Source organism: Antrostomus carolinensis, unplaced genomic scaffold (assembly GCF_000700745.2).
Source record: "Antrostomus carolinensis isolate BGI_N321 unplaced genomic scaffold, ASM70074v2 scaffold12873, whole genome shotgun sequence".
NCBI classification, from domain to species: domain Eukaryota; kingdom Metazoa; phylum Chordata; class Aves; order Caprimulgiformes; family Caprimulgidae; genus Antrostomus; species Antrostomus carolinensis.
The window spans coordinates 5,924-26,261 of NW_010304528.1; the positions used below are offsets into that span (position 1 = coordinate 5,924).

The window sequence follows — 20,338 nt, forward strand, 5'->3', positions numbered from 1 at the left end:
GCTGAACTCAGTTTGCATTATTAACAAAATTAATTGTGACCTTTATTTTTATTGGTTTGGTTTTCAGCTCGAGCTCTGCTTCTTCCAAGGTAGCCAAGCATCCACAAACAAGTCATATTTTCTTATATCCTCAGTACATAAACATGTGAATGAACATAGTAGTGAATGTGAATGAGCACAGTAATAATTTAAAGCAGAGATTCTTGGCTTATGTTTACTACTCACTTAGATGGACCATGAAGCTACACTCTTCTATAGGAAGCCAGTGGTTCTGATCCTCTTGAGGGGAAGAAGGGATAGTGTTGGGCTGAGTCACTGAGGGGAAGGAGGACAATGATTTTCTGTAGCTGTAGCAAAAAGGGTGGAGAGAAACAAGCATGTGGGGCAGCTGATACTTTATGGGTTAATGCTCTATCCATAGTATCTCACCAAGACCAGGAGAGAATTAATGGAGAGGACTGAAAAGCAGTCACATGAGTGTCTGTGGTGATAAATGGCCAGATGTCACCCTGATCCACCTGAAACAGGTATGCATGAAAGAAACTTGGATCAAAAGAAAACCTACTTATGGCCTCTCTGCATCTATAGGAGATGGTTCTCTTTTTGGAGATCTTCCCTGTGGCCAAATTGGTCATGGTGAAAATTACAGCCCATATAGCGTTAAGAGGACTGTACATATGGTTTCCTTGAGAAAGTAAGCAGGATCTGCCTCAAGCTGTGATGGCCTACAAATATAAACTAACAGAGCCACATAACTGATACCAACATTGTTTTACAGAGTAGTAAATACATCAGTTCTGGACAGGATTCACTCTAATAACCTCTGCTTATCATGGACATTGTTTAGTAATTAAAATCACCTTGTCAGTACATGGAACATTATTAAGATACTTAGAAGTGACAGTGCAACTAATCTGGTACTGAGACAGAAGTGCCCATCTACTATGCATTTAAAGTTATAAAGTATTACAAATGTTATTAAAAAACACTAACAAACTTCTGTGTTAAAATATCGTGGTTCGTCTGCCACCCATGAAACCTCAGCTTGAACCTATCATCCAGGTCGTAACAAGATCACATTCTTCATTCAAGAACAGTGGAGTTTGCTCAAGGCTTTTTTTCCAGTGGTTTCTTTCCCTGCCTATCCAAGCTTTCTGTGGGCTGAGGAACCATTTCTGCTACTGCTGCCTTCCCATCAGTCTTCTTTGCTGCTCGCTGGTTGCTTTTCATGTTCTTTTCTGTTTCCACAGGGAGGATTTCATTTGGATTAGGTGTCTCTTCTGTAGCAATAATTTCTTCTACGTGTGGCTTAATGAAATCTGTTTTAGGAGAAGTAATAAAATTTCCCTTCTGTGTACTGTGCTCAGCAACACAGAGGTATGTAGGGCAAGATTTTGCTTTCACATTGGTTATGACCTTATAATGGATTTTTTTTCCTTCTTCCCATACCATACCCATATAAAGAGATTCAATGTCATAAATAACATTACTACTCTTTATAAAGCCAAAAACAAGCTTAAGACTTTATGGTCTCTAATTAAAAAAGATTAAGGGGTAGAACCTGCAAAACATGTACAGGTGTAAGTAATTGTTTCTCACATAAGTAATCTCATTTACAGGACTGCTCAGAAATCTCTGGGCTACCCTTACCAGTAAGGCAAGAGAGGAAAGAAATACAGTTAAATATTTGTCCTTGCCTTAAGAGCAGAAAGGGGAGGGGAATAAGAGGATAAAATGTTCTGTCAGCAATGATGTAACATGTAAACACCCTGTACACAAAGAAAAAATACTTAGGCAAAAATGTGTAAAACAGGTGTTCTGATAATGTTGGAATTTAAGCCTTATTTGGAGCTCTACATGAGGGAGTTGTAATCGTGAAGAATAAATCAATGTCCAAGTAGCAATTAATATAGTAAGATTCTAAAAGAACAGTAAAAATCTGTACTATACAAGAATGCTGAATCACCAGAGAGCTTTTCATTTTCCACTCTTTCTCTAAATTGGACAGAAAAATGGTCACTTACAATTCCAATTTTACCATTCAATATGGACATAAAACTAAGAGAGAATAATTGATTAATCTTAAATAGTGGCTATAGGATAGGGGTTTTCTAAAACACTTCATTATTTTTTTATTTTTAATTGTCAAATGCCTAGCTGCTGCAATGAGTCTTGCTTTGGAAAATAATTCAATCTGTGCATGTATACAGGCTTAGGAGATCTGCCTTCTGCACTCAGAAATTTGGGAGTATTATTATGGCTTAAAAATCTTTCATCAGACAGGCAAGCCAAGGTGAGAACTCGAAGCCCAGTGGAATGGTGATTTAAAAGTGCTGATTTAAAACTCTTTCACTGAGGTTCATCCTGCCAATTCATAAGTTGTATTTTTTGTTGATTAAGAGCATACATACTCTAAACTTGATTGTTTGGGACCTGAAAAATATTGATTGGCACAAACTATTAACTGCATAATGCTTAACAATTTTTTCATTGGAGTAGAAGACCATAAAGATGAAAGTGCTCTTACCTTTCTTTTCCCCTTCCTTCCTTTTGTTTGCTGTCATTGTTTTTCTTTTTTTAGATACATTTATATTATTTTGATCGTGTCCTTGGACTGTGTCAGTCTGTCCTGACACAGAAATCACAATCACCTGAAGCAAAGCAAGAACAAAAATGCACAAGCGAGAAATGTAGATACATCACAAGCAGCTACACATCTTCTGAAGCAGAGAGAAGTGGAATCCAGCCTTTTATCTGTGAGATGGCCCACAGAATCACAGAATGTTGGGGATTGGAAGGGACCTCAAAAGATCATCTAGTCCAATCCCCCTGCGGGAGCAGGAACCTAAATGAGATCACACAGGAAGGTGTCCAGGCGGGTCTTGAATGTCTCCAGAGAAGGAGACTCCACAACCTCCCTGGGCAGCCTGTTCCAGGGCTCTGTCACCCTCACTGTAAAGAAGTTTTTTCTCAAGTTTAAGCGGAACCTCCCGTGTTCCAGCTCACACCCAGTGCCCCTTGTCCTATCCTTGGGCATCACTGAGAAGAGCCTGGCTCCATCCTCATGACATTTGCCCTTTACGTATTTGTAAACATTAATTAGGTCTCCCCTCAGTTCCCTCACAGTTCTGCCAAATGGAGGGAGGCAGGAGGACATATTTTTGAAGCTAAAGTAGTATAAATAAACTGCTGCCAAAATGCAATTGTTATTAAAAATAGACTAATTCTAAGTAATAAACATCAGTTATCAGGTATTGCGAAGATGAAGTCATATTCTTATTTGCACTCTAGAGGATAGAAGAGAGATGTGACACTGTTGCTTTTAAGGTGTATGTCCTGGGACCAAGGTTAATTGACCTGCTCATCATCCTTGAATTGACTTCATGTCATACTAAGCAAAGTGATAAAATAATTTGATATTAGTTTTTAAACTCAGAAAGGTTGCTGTATCTCAAATTGCAGATATTCTAATGATTATATTTTGAAATTTAAAAATTGTGCTGTTTTACTTTGTCTGATACACAGCTGTTGTGACTAAATAGTCTGAACTTTTTTTATAACAGATACTGATTCATTAATGTACATAATTACACATTTTAATATTGCAATGATTCATCAAATTTGATACTTGAGTTTTAACTATCTTAGGAGATAAGGCTATGTGAACACATACACTGTTTATGTGAAAACACATTAGTTTTACGTAACTTCATGTTAAAAATCCCTGTGATGTGAAATCTGTTCTGGAAGAAAAAAGATTTATACCAGATAAACGTAACGTGTCCCTTGAAACTGGTGGTACTATTCATACCTAAAGTTAAGCATATGTTAACATGTATTGTTAGGTCATAAATCTGCTCTAAATCTGGATTTATTTTTTTTTATGATCAAGGTAATAATCATTAGCCCTTTATAGAAACTGATAAAAAATTAAAATTTGCAAAAATCACCACTTTCACCATTGATAACTGTTGAATCTATTTTTACCTGAGCCATTAAGAATTCCCTCATGTTTCCACTTTGTCTTTAATGTTAGCTGACAGTAAACCTCAGATGGCAAGGGTTTAAGTGAATGTTGACTGTACAGCACTTATTAATGGCATCCTCACAGAATGGCCAATACTGCAGCAAAATGAGTGCCCGGGAAACAGCAATATTTCTGCAGTCACAGTAGCTAAAAATGGTAAGAGAAAGTATGCGAAAGGTGCACACAGATCATGCTTATGCTGAAAATACATACGTTAGTTCTTTAGATTTTGATGTGAAGAATTGTGCTGTTGTGAGACTAGTAATGAAAACCATTATTAATATGGCATATTGCTCTCCTAATTAGCAATTGGGCTGATTACTGCTTCTGATCATATATATCTACATATGATACAGATTGTATCACATGTATATGTCATATGTGTCCAGCAGGATGGACATATATGTCCATTCTGTTGCTCTTCCTCAGCTAAAAATAATCAGTGGCATTGTTGTAAAATAGCTGACATGGAGTTTTTAATCTATGTAAGTGTGTTCAAAGATCTGGACAAATGTTTTTTGTCTGAAACATTTTTATCTGGGAAAAACCATTTTTTTTCTATGTTCTAGTGAAGATTCTTTTTGTAGCTTTAAAAGATCTTGACAAAATATATTATTTCTGATCTCGACTGTTAGGTTTGGATGAAATTAACTGAGGTCTCAGTCTAACAAAATACTTACCTAACACCCTTAAATCAAAATTCATGAGCAGATCCATTGAATCACATGAGACCACTCCTGTGCCTGAATTTGCAAAAATACCTTGTTGAGTTGAGAAGTGAAGTAGTGAAGGTCTGGACAGAAAGGTGTGAAGACATGCCATTGTGGGTTTTCCCGTGAACAGTAAAGTGAAGATTAACAGGGATCTGAAGGGAAGCTAGAGGTAATTACAGTGGTGAAAGCATTAAGACACTAAGATACTGTGCACAACTACCAGAGCCATGACTAGTAAAACAAGACACAGTGAAACAAGCTTGTGATGGAAGGAAAGAAGTGAATGCAGTTTATTTGTGAACACAGAGGAGAGTTCGTACATTTTTGCAGACACACACACACATTAGTATTCTGGGCTCCTAAGCCTAATTTTCATTTATGTTACAGTACTTTTACCCCAATTGGGCAGATTAAACAATATTTATGGATGTAAATGACACCCATATTAAGGCCCCTCTAAATTAACACAGCAATACAAAGGGGCCTTAATGTAGACAAAATCAGCACTCATTTCTCTATGATTAAATTCTCGAACACATTCCATCTATGCTACTTTACCAAACTTGGAAGAAATCTAAACTGCTGCTCAAAAATGCCTCGATCATTTTCTATCTTTCCATCTACCTCACTAGTTGCCTCCACTGAAACAATTCTTCACCCTTTCCATTTTTTTTGCGTGGTCAAATGCTCCAGGAAGAGGCTGAAATGGTGGACCTGTGTTTGCAGCCAGCATGCATTTGGCCTGGCTGAGCATGCTACAACTAGGTTGTGTGAAGTTAGCAGTAAGAGAATATTTAGGAAAGGCCCTGTTCTCCCTGGCACAATTAAGTGTATTAGAAGCAAAAGTGAAGTGAGTGGAAAAATCCAAGGCTGCCTGCTAAAGCAGAAAGCCATTTACACACACAGATTATGTCAGCCTATCATCCAAAATCTCTCCCATACTTCTGTTTCCTAGTCTTAAATTCACGCTTTCGTTTTCTTATCTTCTGTCTTTTTCTCTTGCTCAGAGTGTCTCTCTTCCTCAGGTATGAACACACTTACAGTGACATCGCTGGTCTCTGTGCCGTACTTGTTCTTCACCACAATGCTGTATTTCCCAGAGTCGAGTGTGGACACAGTAGAAATGGAAAAGCTGACTTTTTTTCCAGATTCAAATTTCAGAATGCAATTAGCATCTGATACAAATGCTTTTTCATTCTTCAGCCATGAGACCTCTGGGGTAGGATCTCCCCAGACAGTGCAAGAAAGATTAAGTGCCTGTAGAAAAAGTACAAAAGGGTTATAAGTAAGAGTCAGTAAATATTTGCTATGTGTTTTGATGCCTGACTCTCCAAATGTTCCAACCCCCTATTTAGCTCCCTGCTCTTAGTAAATGGATGCATTTCATCATCAATGATCAATATTTTTTGTCAGAGTCTTCTGTATCATAAAGGAAGAGAAGGAACTCAGTTAATTAAAAAACTCCATTAAAACCTTTCAATAATTTATGCACCTTCTTCTCTACTCTCTTAATCTTTAGTGGAGCTTTCTCCATGCATATTGTTTAATATAAAATTAGATATTATCTGCATTTGTGTGTAAGACCTGAAATGAGAATTTGAGGAACTGTCAGATGGATTTGTTCACATTAAGCTCACTATATATTTGCCACAGAAGTAAAGAAAGCGTGCCTGCCTTTTAAAATAACTAAGAACAAAGTGTCCCTGGAATATTTGGTTTAATTTAGGATCTTTTTAAACTATACCCCGACAGCTCTTCCAACAGACTTGAATTGTTTTTTGCACTTCCATAAAATTGTTTTTAATTGAAATCAATACAGGCTTTCCCCTTTCTTTGTTGTTCGTATGAGTGTTTCCCTTTGATGTTAGTAAGGTTCCTAAGGACTGAATTCAGTCCCATCAAACTGAAGGAAGTATCTTCATTGTCAGAGAGTCAGTTGTTGGAGAGATCACTTGCAGTTGGATACTTTCTGTAGGCTGGCAAGTCTATTCTGCACACAATGCTCAGGCCTCCTTTTTTTGTTGTCAGCAGAGAAATTCATGTTTGGGAGATACCAACACACATAAATGATCCCCTTGTCTGGTCACAAGCCATGGGAATTGTCTCAAAAGAGTTTGCAAAAATTAACATCACACAGAGTCAAACATTAAGAATGTTCATATGAAACTTTCTCTAGACCTTTATTTATGAAGGAATCCCTTTATATCTAAGTATTAAATAGTATATTGATCTGAACTTAAAAAGTTATGCAAAGTAGATTTTTTTTTAAATTAAAATTCAAGAATTTTTACTGCAGAGAAAATGGTCTTCAATGGTTCATTATGAATGGACTAAGTGATATATAAGGAATGGACAAGCTTCCACTTGACTGGAATCAAGTTTCTATTACATTTTTTTTAGAAGCTCTGGATAAAAATGTGTCAAAAATAGAGACCACTGAAGAGCACTCAGATTGTTGGCCCTCTAAGCTGTCATGATAAAAATCGACCATGAGAAATCTATTTAACAGGCTACCTTCCCTTCACCTCTCTGCCTCTTATCTGGTAGTGTGATGGTGGAAGATGGGACAGAAGACTGACACTCAGAAGGCTGTTGAAATGAGCAGATAGAAAAAATTGATACTTCTGTACAAATGAAAGATTTTTGTACCTCTGACAGCAAAATAAAAACCTAATAAATACCACATCCCCTAAGGACCAAAATGACAACAAAAGGGAGGAGGAAGTCTCTCTTCCATCAACAACACATAATTCTTGATACCGAAGGAAGGACAGATTCCAAGTGAGAGGTGGTTATGGGCTGGTGGAAATGGCCTCTATCTGATTTCCTGCAGCACCTGCAGCTTGTGACCGCATGGGGCTGTTGACTGCCTTCTCCTGTAGCCCACTGGTGTGAAGGTGAATGTGGTTTTGATTGCTGTATCAGTCTATCTTTTTGAAAAATGGGGGGAAACCAAGAGGTTTTACATTTCCTTTTCTTCCTTATTGTTCTCAATACAAACATGGCCTCAGCCTCAGCCAGGCATTGCATATGGGTCCCTTCAAGTCCTCGATATTTCTTTATTGTCTTCTAACACTCTAGCAAGCAAGAGATCACCACTGAGTGGCCCCAGCTGCCACTCCAAGATGCTAATGAGCTGATGGCCATGTCCAGACAGCTCTATTAGTGGCATAATTCAAACTTCAGGTGTTTGAAGTGGTGTCAGTACTTTTTAATTCAAAAAGATTCAAGCAGCAGTGATGATTCTTTTTCTTCTAAATAATTCCTTAAAATAGCTGGATTTTGCTTAACCTTGCATCACTAGTTCCTGTTTTGACATCCATGCTCCTTTTTATCTTCCCGACTCTTATTTATTTTCCAGCCACTAATGTGCAGAGATGTATCATATCATTCACTATGTAGATGTTGAGATCTTTGGTTTTCTGGAAGGTAATTACAAAGCCTTGGCCAGGGAGAAGGGATCACCCACTGTGACTGCACATATCTGTTTCAGATTTTCTGTTCTTTGGACAGAAGATTGTCCTTTCTCATGTATATCCTCATTACTCACAGAAACCCCTGACTATAATGCTGTATTCAGACTGAAATCCTTATCCAGGTAAAAAAGGTGCTCTGTTCTCCTGAAGAGAAGAGGCACTTTTCCCCTTCAAGATATCCCCCTTTTTGAGTAGTTGTCTGGCTCTGATGATTGTTTGGGCAGGGGGGCAAGAACTGGAAACCTGTTTAGATATTGTGGTGAGTGAATTAAATCTATCAGGAAATCTAATCTGAAAAACCTTGGGTGAGTAAACCTCTTTGAACTAAATCTTAGTATTTCAGATCTGCACACAAAAATTCCTGTACCAGTTCTGGACCTGGAGCATTGAGGCATGTGCATTTGAAGCAATCAGCGGCTGCAAGTTCAGGCCCTATGTGCGCCCCATTACTTTTTCAGTCTTTCACTGCAGATTATCATGAGTAGGGTACTACATGTGGCAGAGGGAAATACGTAATTGCATTTCACGTGCTGCTGTTCCTCTTGCATATTAGCACAAACCCAGATTCAGAAGTGGTGTGGGCAAAGATGACAGTGACTGAACTGAAGCAGCATGGAAGCTCCCTTCTTCCAGACTAGCTGTGAGGACACCTAGCCCTGGCAGAAGGGTAGAATGGGAAGTTGTTGGGCAGAAGGATGCAAGATGTTGCTTCTAGGTCAGAAAGTGTCTGTCAGAATGCTGAGCCTCTCCTTTTAAAACTAAACGTCCTTGCTCACTTACAGGCCTTCATTAAAACAGCCACTTACATTAATTTAACTGGCTGTACACAAAACTTATGCTAGTATTCTCTGTCAGGTCAAATTCCTCCCTAATATGAACTGACACTTAGCCTTTTCCAATTATATCCCACTGCTGAAGAGCATTTCTGTCTATCAGTGGAAGCCTCTTAGGCCATCTGGAATGTTGTTTGATTAGCACTGGGTAAACACTGGTTCATTCGTTCTCGCACATATCCTTCAGGTCACATGTTAAAAGCTAATAAATAGCATCACAGTCATGGTGTTACGTTTAAGACATGCATATGCTTGGAAATTCAATCTAGGGATGCCAATCTGTTCATATAACTCTCTAGTTATGCCTGCACTTGTATTCAAAATCAAAACTTGGAATTGCCAGTCCTCTGCTACCTTGTTTTGGTTTTCAAGATCCTTGACAATTGTGCAATTTGCATGAATTACACAACAGAGAACTGCATTTCCCTCTCTCTAGCATATATGCAAACAATAGACAGATGAGCCAACGCCACTCAAACAAGCACTGTTTTCCCCAATCGCTCTCTGTCCTACTCTGTTTCTCAAAATGGTCATCTACTGAATCCAGAAACATAAGGTCAAGGATATTTGTCTCAAGTTCTGGGAGTTTTTCAGTCACTTATTCAAAAATTACAAATGTCCTTGCTGTCAAGGACAATGTGTGTCTGTAAGATTTTGGAACTCATTTTTAAAAACTCCTTTTTTATAAACTCTACACATTTTGCTTTCATGAGTTCATACTCAACTTCATATCAACTCTCTTTTGACAGAAAGCTCAAAACTGATAATAACCACCCAAATTTATCCCCTGCCAAAGCAGTATGAAAATCTCATCTCCAAGCACAAGCATTGTTAGCTGAGACTCTGCAAACTGATTCCCTTTCTTTGTGTCTTCTACCTACAGTTACAATGCTCATATGAATGATTCTTACTTCTACAGCATTTCCCAAACTGTTAAATCCTTTAATTAAAGGTTTAATCAAATGTTATTGCATTTTGTAATGCCAAGATACTTAGTTTTTCTAGAAGTACTGCAGTCCACTACATGTTGTCTATGTTATATCTTGCATTGTGAAGTGATTCAGACCAAGATTTTAGGTTCTTAACACTTCTACTCATCTTATGATCAAATACTTTTAACCCAGCTGACCTACTGCCGGATAAAGCCAGAAATATCAGGAAGGTGCCTTATTGTCGTTGTCATGTTACAGGTTACATTCACATGCCCTATTTCAGTGTTTGCACACACTATAAAGAGGAACTGGCTAGTGGCAGAGCAGCGGGAAGTGAAGAGCAGGCATTTCTTGGTCTCCGTACTATTAAGCAGCAACTTGTAGAAGCAGTGTGCTGGGAAAAGGCTGCAAGATTGAGAACTGACTTTCTGGGTCATCTGTTCTGTGCTCAAGCATCGATGTAGCCATGTTCCTCTGGGAGTGCCTTACAATAATCTTTCAGCTAAACTCTCCTAATATAATCCAAAGTAACACTAATGACTTCTTTTTACTTCCTTCTCATTCACCCTGATGAAATAGAGAAAACTTTCTCCTTCTGTCTGGACGAGAATTGAGTTGTTACAGTTTACTTCTTTTACACCATTTAAAAGCCAGCCTTAACAGAGGTGACTGTCTTGCCATTTTGCAAGGAAGTTAACTGCAAAAGACATAGAATGACTAGGAATCTAGTCAAAAGGGAATTCAACTTCCCTGATACCCTGTTACAAAAAAAAACCATAACTGTGAAACCTATCCATGAATTTTTAAAGAGCTGATTATATAAGGAGTTTTAGTCTCAGCTCACATTGTCATCTCACTTCTATCTAATGCTTAAGAAAAGACACTGCCCTGAATACAGAAACCCATCTGTGCAAGACCGTTGAATTATGTACAGAAGGCAGGGGATGAATAAATAATGTAGCAGATTTTAAAGATGGTATATTTAAAAAAAAAAAAAAGAAAAAAAAAAAGAAAAAAGGGGAATATTTTCCCATCATTGAAAGGCATTCAAGCTGTTGGGTAAAACTTCAGTTAATTTACTGTACCTTGCCCTCCTGGATGGTAACAACATCGGGCAAACCTCCAAGTACCCGTGCACGATCTGGAAAAAAAAAAAAAAAAGAAAAAAAAAAAGAGCATAATTTTCTTTAGTGTCTCAAAATCAACTGTGTCCCAGATTCTGTTTCCCCTCTAGTTCTTTCCTTTTATCTTATTTATGTACAACCTGTCTCTGATATCTGTACTAGCAGAGAACTATTCGTCATTCTTAGCACACCATTTGGACTTTAAAAAATGTTTAATTCAGAGTAAAAGGTGTGTTAATAGCTGGTGTCAATCACTTACAGAGAGGAATGAAAGTACATGTGCTGTGTCCTGCAGATTTTGCTATCAATTCAGTATTACTTCCTCATGCACAAAAAAACCCTGAATTTTTGAGATGTGGTGCTCTAAATTTTTAGTGTCATAAACTAAAAATGTTGTGTTTCCAAAAGGAAATGAATGACAACTGATGAAGTGGCGGAGATTAGGTTTTGGTCTAAATACAAAGGCAGTCTCAGTGACAGCACTGAAATTCCACCGCTTTGTACATATCTGGGTATAAATGAGATTGATATTTGATCTAGTTTTAAATTCAAAGTCCTATAGGAGTCTTACATAAATTCAAATAAGCTGATCACATGCAGGCTTTGGTGCACTTATTCTGGAGTATGGATTTTGTTTGTTATAAGTCTTAGTGGAGCCTGGCAGAGGAAGGAAATGATTCTACAAAATGTTCTTCTCTAATGTATTCTGTAAAAGATGTACTCTGGGGCACAGAGATAACAACCTTATGAGACCAGGAATGGGGCTGTGTTATGTCAATTAACATGCCAGCCCCTTATGAATGGTCCAGGGTTAGAAATTAAATGCCCAGGACAGGGCTATTACCAATCCCTTCATGACATCTCAGCATGAGATTACTGTACATTTCCAGACTCTGCTCTATTTGGCTTATACATCCAGGAGGAGTTAGCTCAGACTGCTCTACACATTTTTCTCCAATAACTTCTCAAATGCCACTTCTGCCCTCATTTTTATACAGGTCTGAAAGTAATCTTCAGCGGGAGAACTTTTTGAAGTGTTACATTTTTTTCCAAGCATTTTTCTGTAAATAGAGAAAATATTGAGCTTAATAATTCAAGTTGAATTCTAATGATTTATTCCTTAAATAATTATGACATACTTTTGTTTTAGTTGCTATGTTGGAGTTGACACACACACAAATGTATCAGGCGATTCAGGGATTGGTCTTTAAGCAATGCAAAAGCTACTGTTGCTTTCTTACTCATCTCTGTATGTAGTGCAGTGCCATTTGACATTTTAGATAGTTCGAAATTAGCCAAATTATTTCCTCCATCTTTGAAAACAAAGTGACTTTTGTGCAGAGAATATGCATGAGAGTTCTCAGCAATAAAGATAATTTTTAGAGGAGGCTAACTGACAGTGAGAACAGGAGCTTAGACTGGAAAGGTCAACATAACCCGTAACTATAGTGGCATTAGCTGCAATGTGCACCAAAGTTAAATCACTAAAAGTTCACTCTCCTTGCTTCCCCTTGGTGCAAGGACAAATTCATCTTAGGATAAGCACATGCACATACACACGTATACATGCCCTCTGTCTCTCAACACGCAACCTTCCTGGAGAGAAAGAAAACCTTTGTAAACAGTTTATTGCAACCATTGTCAAAGAAGGCCCACTTACTTTTCTCTGCAATCGCTGCTTGCCTGGAGTTGAAAGAAACAAAAAGAAAGTTCAATTTCAGTTAAAGTTTACTTAAAGTGATTGAAAAATAGCTTATATTTTTAATTGTCTTTAATCTGTTAAGAAAAACATCTCTCATCATTTGGCTATGCTGCTTTTTCTTTGTTACCTAACGGTTATATAAGAATTGCACCAAAGAAGTCACATGCAAAGCTCCTACAGACTTCTGTAGGACTAGGGTTTGTTTCACAGGATATATTTAGCTCCAGCACAAAATAAACAAATACTCTTATTATTTTATATCTGCCATTACTGTATTAAGATGGCATAATACTTACTTTAATCTCTGGAACTCAGCAAAGGCTTCATCAAATGCTTTGTAAAGAGAAAAGTTGATTTTAAAGGTAAGTTCAGAGATAAATTATCACAAGTTTAAATTTAGAACGTAGAACTAAATTAAAAATGTAGACATCATTAAAGAAATATTAATGTATGGATGCATGCATATTGTATAAGCCCTAAAATGCTGAATGGATCGACTAATAAAGACCATCTTGTATATGACAGCTGTTGTATATACATATGAATGCACAAACACACTCTTTTTTTTTTCTAAAAGTCAAGCTTTAAGACAAAGAGATAGTGGGAGAGCAATACGCTGAAATTATCTCACAAAACAGAGGAAGAAACCCAAAATACACCACCTAAATGGATAACTTATGACAAACTTCTTTGCTTGTGCGCTCCTATAGGTAAAGAATTTTTTAGCATGCACACCCAATATATGTATATTTATTTATTTATAAATTATACAGATGTACTACTGAAGTTCTCATATTTTCTTCCTGCACCCCAGCAGATCATCTTGCATGCACCCCACTTCAGAGACCACTGGCTTATGGAATATGAGATCTGTTTTTTCCGAGTACTTTTCACATCTGCTCTGAAGCATCACACTGATGGCCATGAACAAACCAGGTATCAAACTGCTGTCTCCTTCAGGCTAAGCTGCCATCATGTGGGAGGTCAACCTCTCTGCTTTGACAGTGAAGAAGAAATCTGTTTTCTCAGAAAGTGTGATAGAGCACAGAAGGAGCAGCATGGAGATGATTATAAGGTTATTGCCCTTACACAGATCTTGCAGACCTAAAGTGACGCTTTAGGGATGGGAACTTTAGGGATGGGAATGGCAGAGGATAGAAACTTGGCAATTTGGATGGAGTTAATTTGTTCCCTAGGATCTAAGCGGTCTCTCAGAGTAAAAGCTTCCAACAGCCAATGTGAATAATTGTAGATGTTCCCCTAGCATTCATTCATTGTGCTGATGAAAGGTCTTGACATCTCAGAAGAATAAGGAGCCCTATTATATCCATCAAAGAAATGCAGTAGGAAAGTAACAGAACAAACTTGTGCCTCACTTCCTCCTCTAAATATTACTTGGAAGGGAGAGATACAGAAGGCGTTCAGTGCTACAACTTGTATTTAAAACTCCCAATCAATGACAGCAACACGAGGGGTTTTGTAAGATAGCTCAAAAACTGGGCTGACGTCTCAGCCCAGTAGGCAAACAGTAAGCAGGTATCTGGAATATGAAAAAGCTGTTCATAATTTATGACCCAAGAGCACAGGTTGAGGAAAACAAATTGCACTGTCCCCACAAACCCTGCCAGGCTGCGGGGTACACACACAGACCCTACAGTGTAGCAGAAAGTACTACTCCCAAAAAGTAGCAGATCTGTAGCAAGGTCTTGAAATAGATGCTCCTGCCTTGTGCAGGTGATGCAGGTGATGATCACAGAGGGAATGGCCTACCTTGTCCAGAAAGATCCACTGTCTTTTTGTGTTCTGTTTTACCATCAAAGAGTTCCATTGTGTATTTGCCTTTGTCCTGTGGAGTCGGCTCATTGATCTGCAACCAGATCTGCTCCCCAGTGACACCAGTCTTCACTCGGTCTGTGAACCTAATCTGTGTATCACTGAAAAATACACAACAATGTTACCCTTTTGTTTTACTGGAATATAAATGGCATTTACTCATGTTGAGTCACTGAGTACATCTGCAGTCACTCAATTATTTCCAAGGTACTATGATATACCAGCATATTTTGAAACTTCTGAAGTCAAGTTCTTGCTAAAGCTGTGGGCCAATGGGTCAGAATTGGCATGACAGTCTTTCCTGGTTCAAGGTCTAGCTTTCCTCAGAGCTTGCAGAAAGGTTATGTGTCTTAGTCCATGACCTGAGCCATAGAAGAGTTATACAAATTTAAAACCCAGATCTCTGGAGGATAATCCATGCATCCTTGAAGGTTCATGTTCTCTTTTCAGCATAGGTTTATTTCTGCTTGAGCAAAACAAAACTATATAGGGCTGTACCTACAAAAAACTCACACTTCTGTCAAATAGTGTTTGCCCAGTTGGAATGTTTTCTGATCCTCTGCTATGCTTTGGAGTTTAAACACACTTTGACATAAGTATATCTTCTTCCACAAAAAATATCTATTTCTCATTTTCCTAGCTAAGCAGTTAATTGCCCTGGATGAGGCAAAAAATATAAGTCAAATAAGCTACTAATTTTCTTTTTATCTTTAAACTGGTAACTTTGAATGTACTAGAAGGTCAAAGAACATTTTTATTAGACTAATTTGCTGTGCTTCAAGATTAAATTAGTTTCTAAAAATTAAATAGATAAAAGAGAGAGGGAGAAAATTAAGAGAGAAAGAGAAATCCAGAACACTTCATATCAATTTCCAGTTCTGAAATGCTTAGGATTCCTGGCAATACCAGGTCAAAATAGGTGCCAAGAAACAGAAAAACCTCAAACTGCTTTCATTTCTCTGACAGTGTTGCTTGTTAGCATCAGGGTAATTCATTACAGCCAGACTGCTACAGCACATCCTGGGTATACTGGGCCTCATTTACATGAGTTTTACTGAGAGATCAGTAATTCAGATTCCATCCTAAAGACTAACTACTACCATGTCCACAGGAAGTGAAGCAGCAAGAACAGTAATAATAGATTTGAAGCGATTCAAATATGTTATTAGCATCAAATCAAATTCCAGATGTTTACTTCCCTGGGTTTTCCAGTGCATGCTGTTTGCGCTGGCTGAGAATTCAAAGCTGTCTCGTGGATCTGAATATACAACTCCCATTATTTTTATGGATAGCTGGGCATTCGATTTATTTTTAAAATCTCAGTTCTTCTGTCTGTCTTCATTAGGTTTGTAGCTCTCAAATGAGGGATTCTCTGGATTTTAGTGTCCCAGGCATATACTGGAACTTGTTTTGCCTCATAAACATGAACCCATGGATTAAGAGGATGTGCCTGTTTGTCCCAGTTCCCATGAATTGCAGCTTCTAGACAAGCAGAACTCCAGGCTAGGTATCTCTGAAGCCATGGTGCTGGCACCTCTTAAAGCTTGTTGGTCTCTTAGGTTATGTTTGCATCACTCCCTAAAACTGATTCAGGGAAAGATGAAGCTCCCATCTGGGAGGTGGGAAGTGCTCTGAAGCAGCATGGCCCTGGCGTGGGACTCTCTATTTCATGAGGGAAACGGTAGGAGGGCCCTGCACCACCAACACCTGACTCTCGTACTGGTTTCACGTGGATGCAATTCAATGAAACCAACTCATGTGAGAGAAGGACTCAGGAGAGATGATAAGAAAGCTGAGCCTCATCACTCTCATATATATAGGTAATTTCTGAGTCTATAAAAACAAAATTGGACTGACTTTTGCAAAGCTTTTGCATACTTACTTGTGCACCCAGCCTACTCTCAGATCTTCCACATAATAAGTAACATAGGAGTACAGTCTGATACCCTCAGCTGTGCTCTGGATTTTCAGGTCTGTCGCAGATAAAGCTGAAAGAATAGCACATGGTTTTAGGCAGCCATGCAGCCATTCATTGAATGTCACAATGAGTCATTCATTTGAAAAGGGAATTAAGTGCTTACCAATCCTTCTGCATACTTCATTCATTAGATCTGCAAAAGCTGTGGAAATAAAATCCAGAGACTAAGACTCTGTGTTTGCAGCTCAAGCACAGTCAATAACAGGACAAGTACTAACTCTGAAATATTCTCCCCAGTAGGTTTGAAAAACAAATGGGGCCTACCTTATAAAGCATATTAGAAATCTAAGTAATGCAGAAATATAGCTTGTTATTCCACAATTTCCAGACTTCTTTAACTTTAGCCTTGATGAATATTGCTGCAGCTGAACAAAACTGTATTATCTTTTTTCATTTTTTTTTTTTTACATGATACTATTTAGTTGGAATGCTAACCCATCTGTATACATTCTAATGGACAGGGTTTTTCTCCACTTGCTTGAAAACATAAGTGAATTTTTTAAAATACAGCAATCACAATGAGTGGACAGGCCCCTAAATAAATGAATGGCAAAATATAATAAAAATGTGAAACCTTTTAAAATTATCTGCTTCAATAATTTGTTTCTATACTTGTCAACTTACACTACTGATGTCCCCCTGAGGAAACTTGTTATCATTTTGCCTAGCGTTAGTCATGGTATTCTTCCAAAATTATACTGAAACCAGATGCAATAAGCTCTATTAAAACATTATTTGAACTGAAAAATCTGTTTTTCTAATGAGATGATCTTGTATACAGGAGGAACAACGACACAGGAAGGTGACACATGCAGTCGCCTCTATTACCCCGAACCTGCTCGCAGGCCAGCAGCCAGGCTGGCGTAGCTGACAGCAGGCAGAAAGTGGCTCTGACCTGTGTCCTTAAGCTTCAGCTCACTGGAGTCCTTTCCTCTGTCGTCCTTCAGTATGACTTCATATGTGCCAGCATCTTTCTTAGAAAACTGCAATATTGTAACAGTAAACCCAGTTTTCAAAACAGTTTGTAGAAAAATTTCTGTAGAAAATTTCTCAAGTTTTGGTAGAAATACTTAGATTTTACTCCTGAACCCAGCTGAGTCCCCATCTCCAGGGAAGTGCCCAATGGCAGCAGCTGGGGCTTCCCCAGTGCACCCTGGCTGCCCTGCTCCTGGCTGGGGTGGTGGGATGGACCCTGGCCGGGGTGTCCTGGCCTGCAGCCCTGGGGGAGCCCCCAGCCCCAGGGGGCCCAGGCTCTTCTTCCCTCCTCAGCCAAAGAACTGAGAGCAAAGAGATGAAGTAGTGAAGGCAGGTCACACCCCCAGGCTGCAGCAAGGCTGGGTATGGACCAGACCTCTCTGGTGACTCCGAGTGACAAGTGCTTTCCAATTGCCATTTGCAACTTAAATATGATATCATTCTGTTGATAAACTGACATGCAAAGGAAGTGACAAGCTTATTATCTCTTCTGTCATCATTTCCTGAAAATCTGAACGAGCAGTTATAGATAGATATTTGCTTTAGCTGAAACACAGACGCCTCGTGAGTTTTTCCATTTTTAAAACCCACTTCCTTTTTTGATTGTTCTGCTGAAATATCAGATTAGATCATATCATTCATCTGAATTCATAACACTGACTTCAGCTGAGGGCTACCAAGAACAATCACTCACCTCTGATATCAGCAGAGTACACACTCCGTCTTTAAAGTCATGTTCTTCATCTACCATTATCTCCCTGTCATCTTTGTACCATACAATGTGTGTTTCCTTCTTAATATTAGCCACCTAAGATGGATGAAAACCACATCTTAATCGTTCTGTTCATTTGAGCAGGGGAAGTTAGTGTTGCAGGGTTTAGCCTGTTCAAGTCTCTTATAAAAGAACAGCAAGCTTTACAGCTTCATCACAGTGAGTTATTGCAGGCCTCCATTTTAAAATGAGACATGCAAGAGGGAAAATAGCAGGATGAAAACAGAGAGAAAAGAACTGCCAATGGCTTCAAGGAGCCCAGGGAACCAGTGGATCCTGCCCAGGGGATTTCTGCACACATAAACCAGGCAAAAAATGAGAAAGTACCAGGATTTACAAAGACCTGTCAATTCCTATTCAGGTGCCTTTTTTCTGGGTCAGTGGCTGACAAACCTGAAGAAAAAAGTTCAAGCTATTTTCCAAGGTATTTTGTTACACTGCAATGAGCAATCGCCCCAGCATGATTAGCCTTCAGAGGCTCTGTCACTATCCAGTGTGCAGTTGGCAGTACACAAGCAAAGGGCACATCTTTAGTCCCTTCCCACCCTCACTGCCTAAGTAGACATAGGTCAAAGTGCTTTGAACATTGTACTCAATGTTTTCCTTGCCCCTTACCTTACATTTCAACATCACATTACAGTCATCGGTAACTTCCCATCCCAGTTTATCCACAAAATGAGGACCTGTTTAAAATGACAGATATATTTTTAAAGGTCACATCAGTGATATTCATGATACAAAACCAGAGGCAAATCTATTTTTCTTGACAAGAATACTGTTATATTTTAATATGGTTTTATTTTTTCCTATTTCCCCTTCAGAAGGTAAGTGACTATATAACAGAACTAAATACATCTATTTCAAATTAACAGATATAAGTATAAACAAACTCTTAACAGACTAACACATATGTGATTCTTAAAAATATCCACATTATCACCTTGTTTCCTGTGCCATTCTTTTCTCTGGAAATCTGCTTCATCCTGCAGCTTCTTGAATACTAGGAATTAAAGACAGCAAGAAATATTAAGATTAAACATCATGTGCCATTTCTACAGTGCTGAATGTCACTATAACAGTTAGGTGCAACTGTGTCCCTTGGAGGTCAATGAGAATCCTACCATAGGGGCTGGTTTTCACTGAACATTTCAAATTATCAGAAGCTGATTACGGCTAACCCAAATTTCCTAGCTGCTTGCAGTCATCAGGAGTTTAATGTGTCATGCCTGATGAAGCGTAACTCCTGATCGTACAGCTATTTTCCTCTCTTGGTAGGAAGGCAAATGAGCAGCAACAGAGTCAGCAAGCTGCTTGAGCTCGAAGAGGTGCAGCTACTTGTTCCCACCTGAATGGGCTTTTTACATGGGAAATTTTTATTCCATCCATAGAAAAGTAAACCATGACAGGCTGTGATATTTTACATTTCTATAACAATTCCCCTTCCTCCCAGCACTTTAAAAACATCAGTTCACACACATGCCCTGTCCTATATGAGGCAGGCAAGCACTGTGACACGAAGAACCTCTGGAATATCTATTGGTATTGAAAATAGTGAAAACTGAAGACGACAACTGAGGTAGCTTTGGTATAATTTTTCCAGCCTACGGTGCAATATACATTATCTTACCATCACCAATGAGAACAAGGCTGGATTGATTGGTTGCTTTTCCATCCTGCAGTTGGAAAGTGTAAGTCCCTTCATCCTTGTCCTCAAGTTTATCCATAATCATTTCAACAAGGCCAGTCTTCTGGTCCACCTTCATTTTGTATTTCTTCAAGTACAGTAAAGCAACAGTTAATGGATGTCAGAGTCAAAAAATATTTGTCAAACATTAGGTGGTATCTTTAGGTGAAATTTTGTTTTCTTTATTCAGATTCCCACTATCTCTAGCTCCAGCTCTAAATATAAAATCAAATAAATAAGAAATCTGTTAAAGGTGAAGCCTATTTACTGATGCTATACAAACATGTGG

At 38.5% G+C, this 20,338-nt stretch overlaps 1 protein-coding gene across 1 annotated transcript in view; it reads right to left on the reverse strand.

The window, feature by feature from the left end:
- Window positions 1-1,107: 1,107 nt before the first annotated feature.
- Window positions 1,108-20,338, reverse strand: part of LOC104522254 (myomesin-1) — a 37,221-nt gene continuing 17,990 nt past the window's right edge. The window contains exons 12-25 of the mRNA XM_029084151.1: window positions 19,993-20,137; window positions 19,306-19,365; window positions 18,981-19,048; window positions 18,288-18,401; window positions 17,514-17,601; window positions 16,722-16,760; window positions 16,523-16,628; window positions 14,578-14,741; window positions 13,104-13,140; window positions 12,766-12,788; window positions 11,067-11,122; window positions 5,782-5,997; window positions 2,528-2,651; window positions 1,108-1,319 (exon numbers count right to left, since the gene is read on the reverse strand). Coding sequence (XP_028939984.1) covers window positions 1,108-1,319; window positions 2,528-2,651; window positions 5,782-5,997; window positions 11,067-11,122; window positions 12,766-12,788; window positions 13,104-13,140; window positions 14,578-14,741; window positions 16,523-16,628; window positions 16,722-16,760; window positions 17,514-17,601; window positions 18,288-18,401; window positions 18,981-19,048; window positions 19,306-19,365; window positions 19,993-20,137 — 1,452 coding nt within the window. The remainder of the gene's footprint in view (window positions 1,320-2,527; window positions 2,652-5,781; window positions 5,998-11,066; window positions 11,123-12,765; window positions 12,789-13,103; window positions 13,141-14,577; window positions 14,742-16,522; window positions 16,629-16,721; window positions 16,761-17,513; window positions 17,602-18,287; window positions 18,402-18,980; window positions 19,049-19,305; window positions 19,366-19,992; window positions 20,138-20,338) is intronic.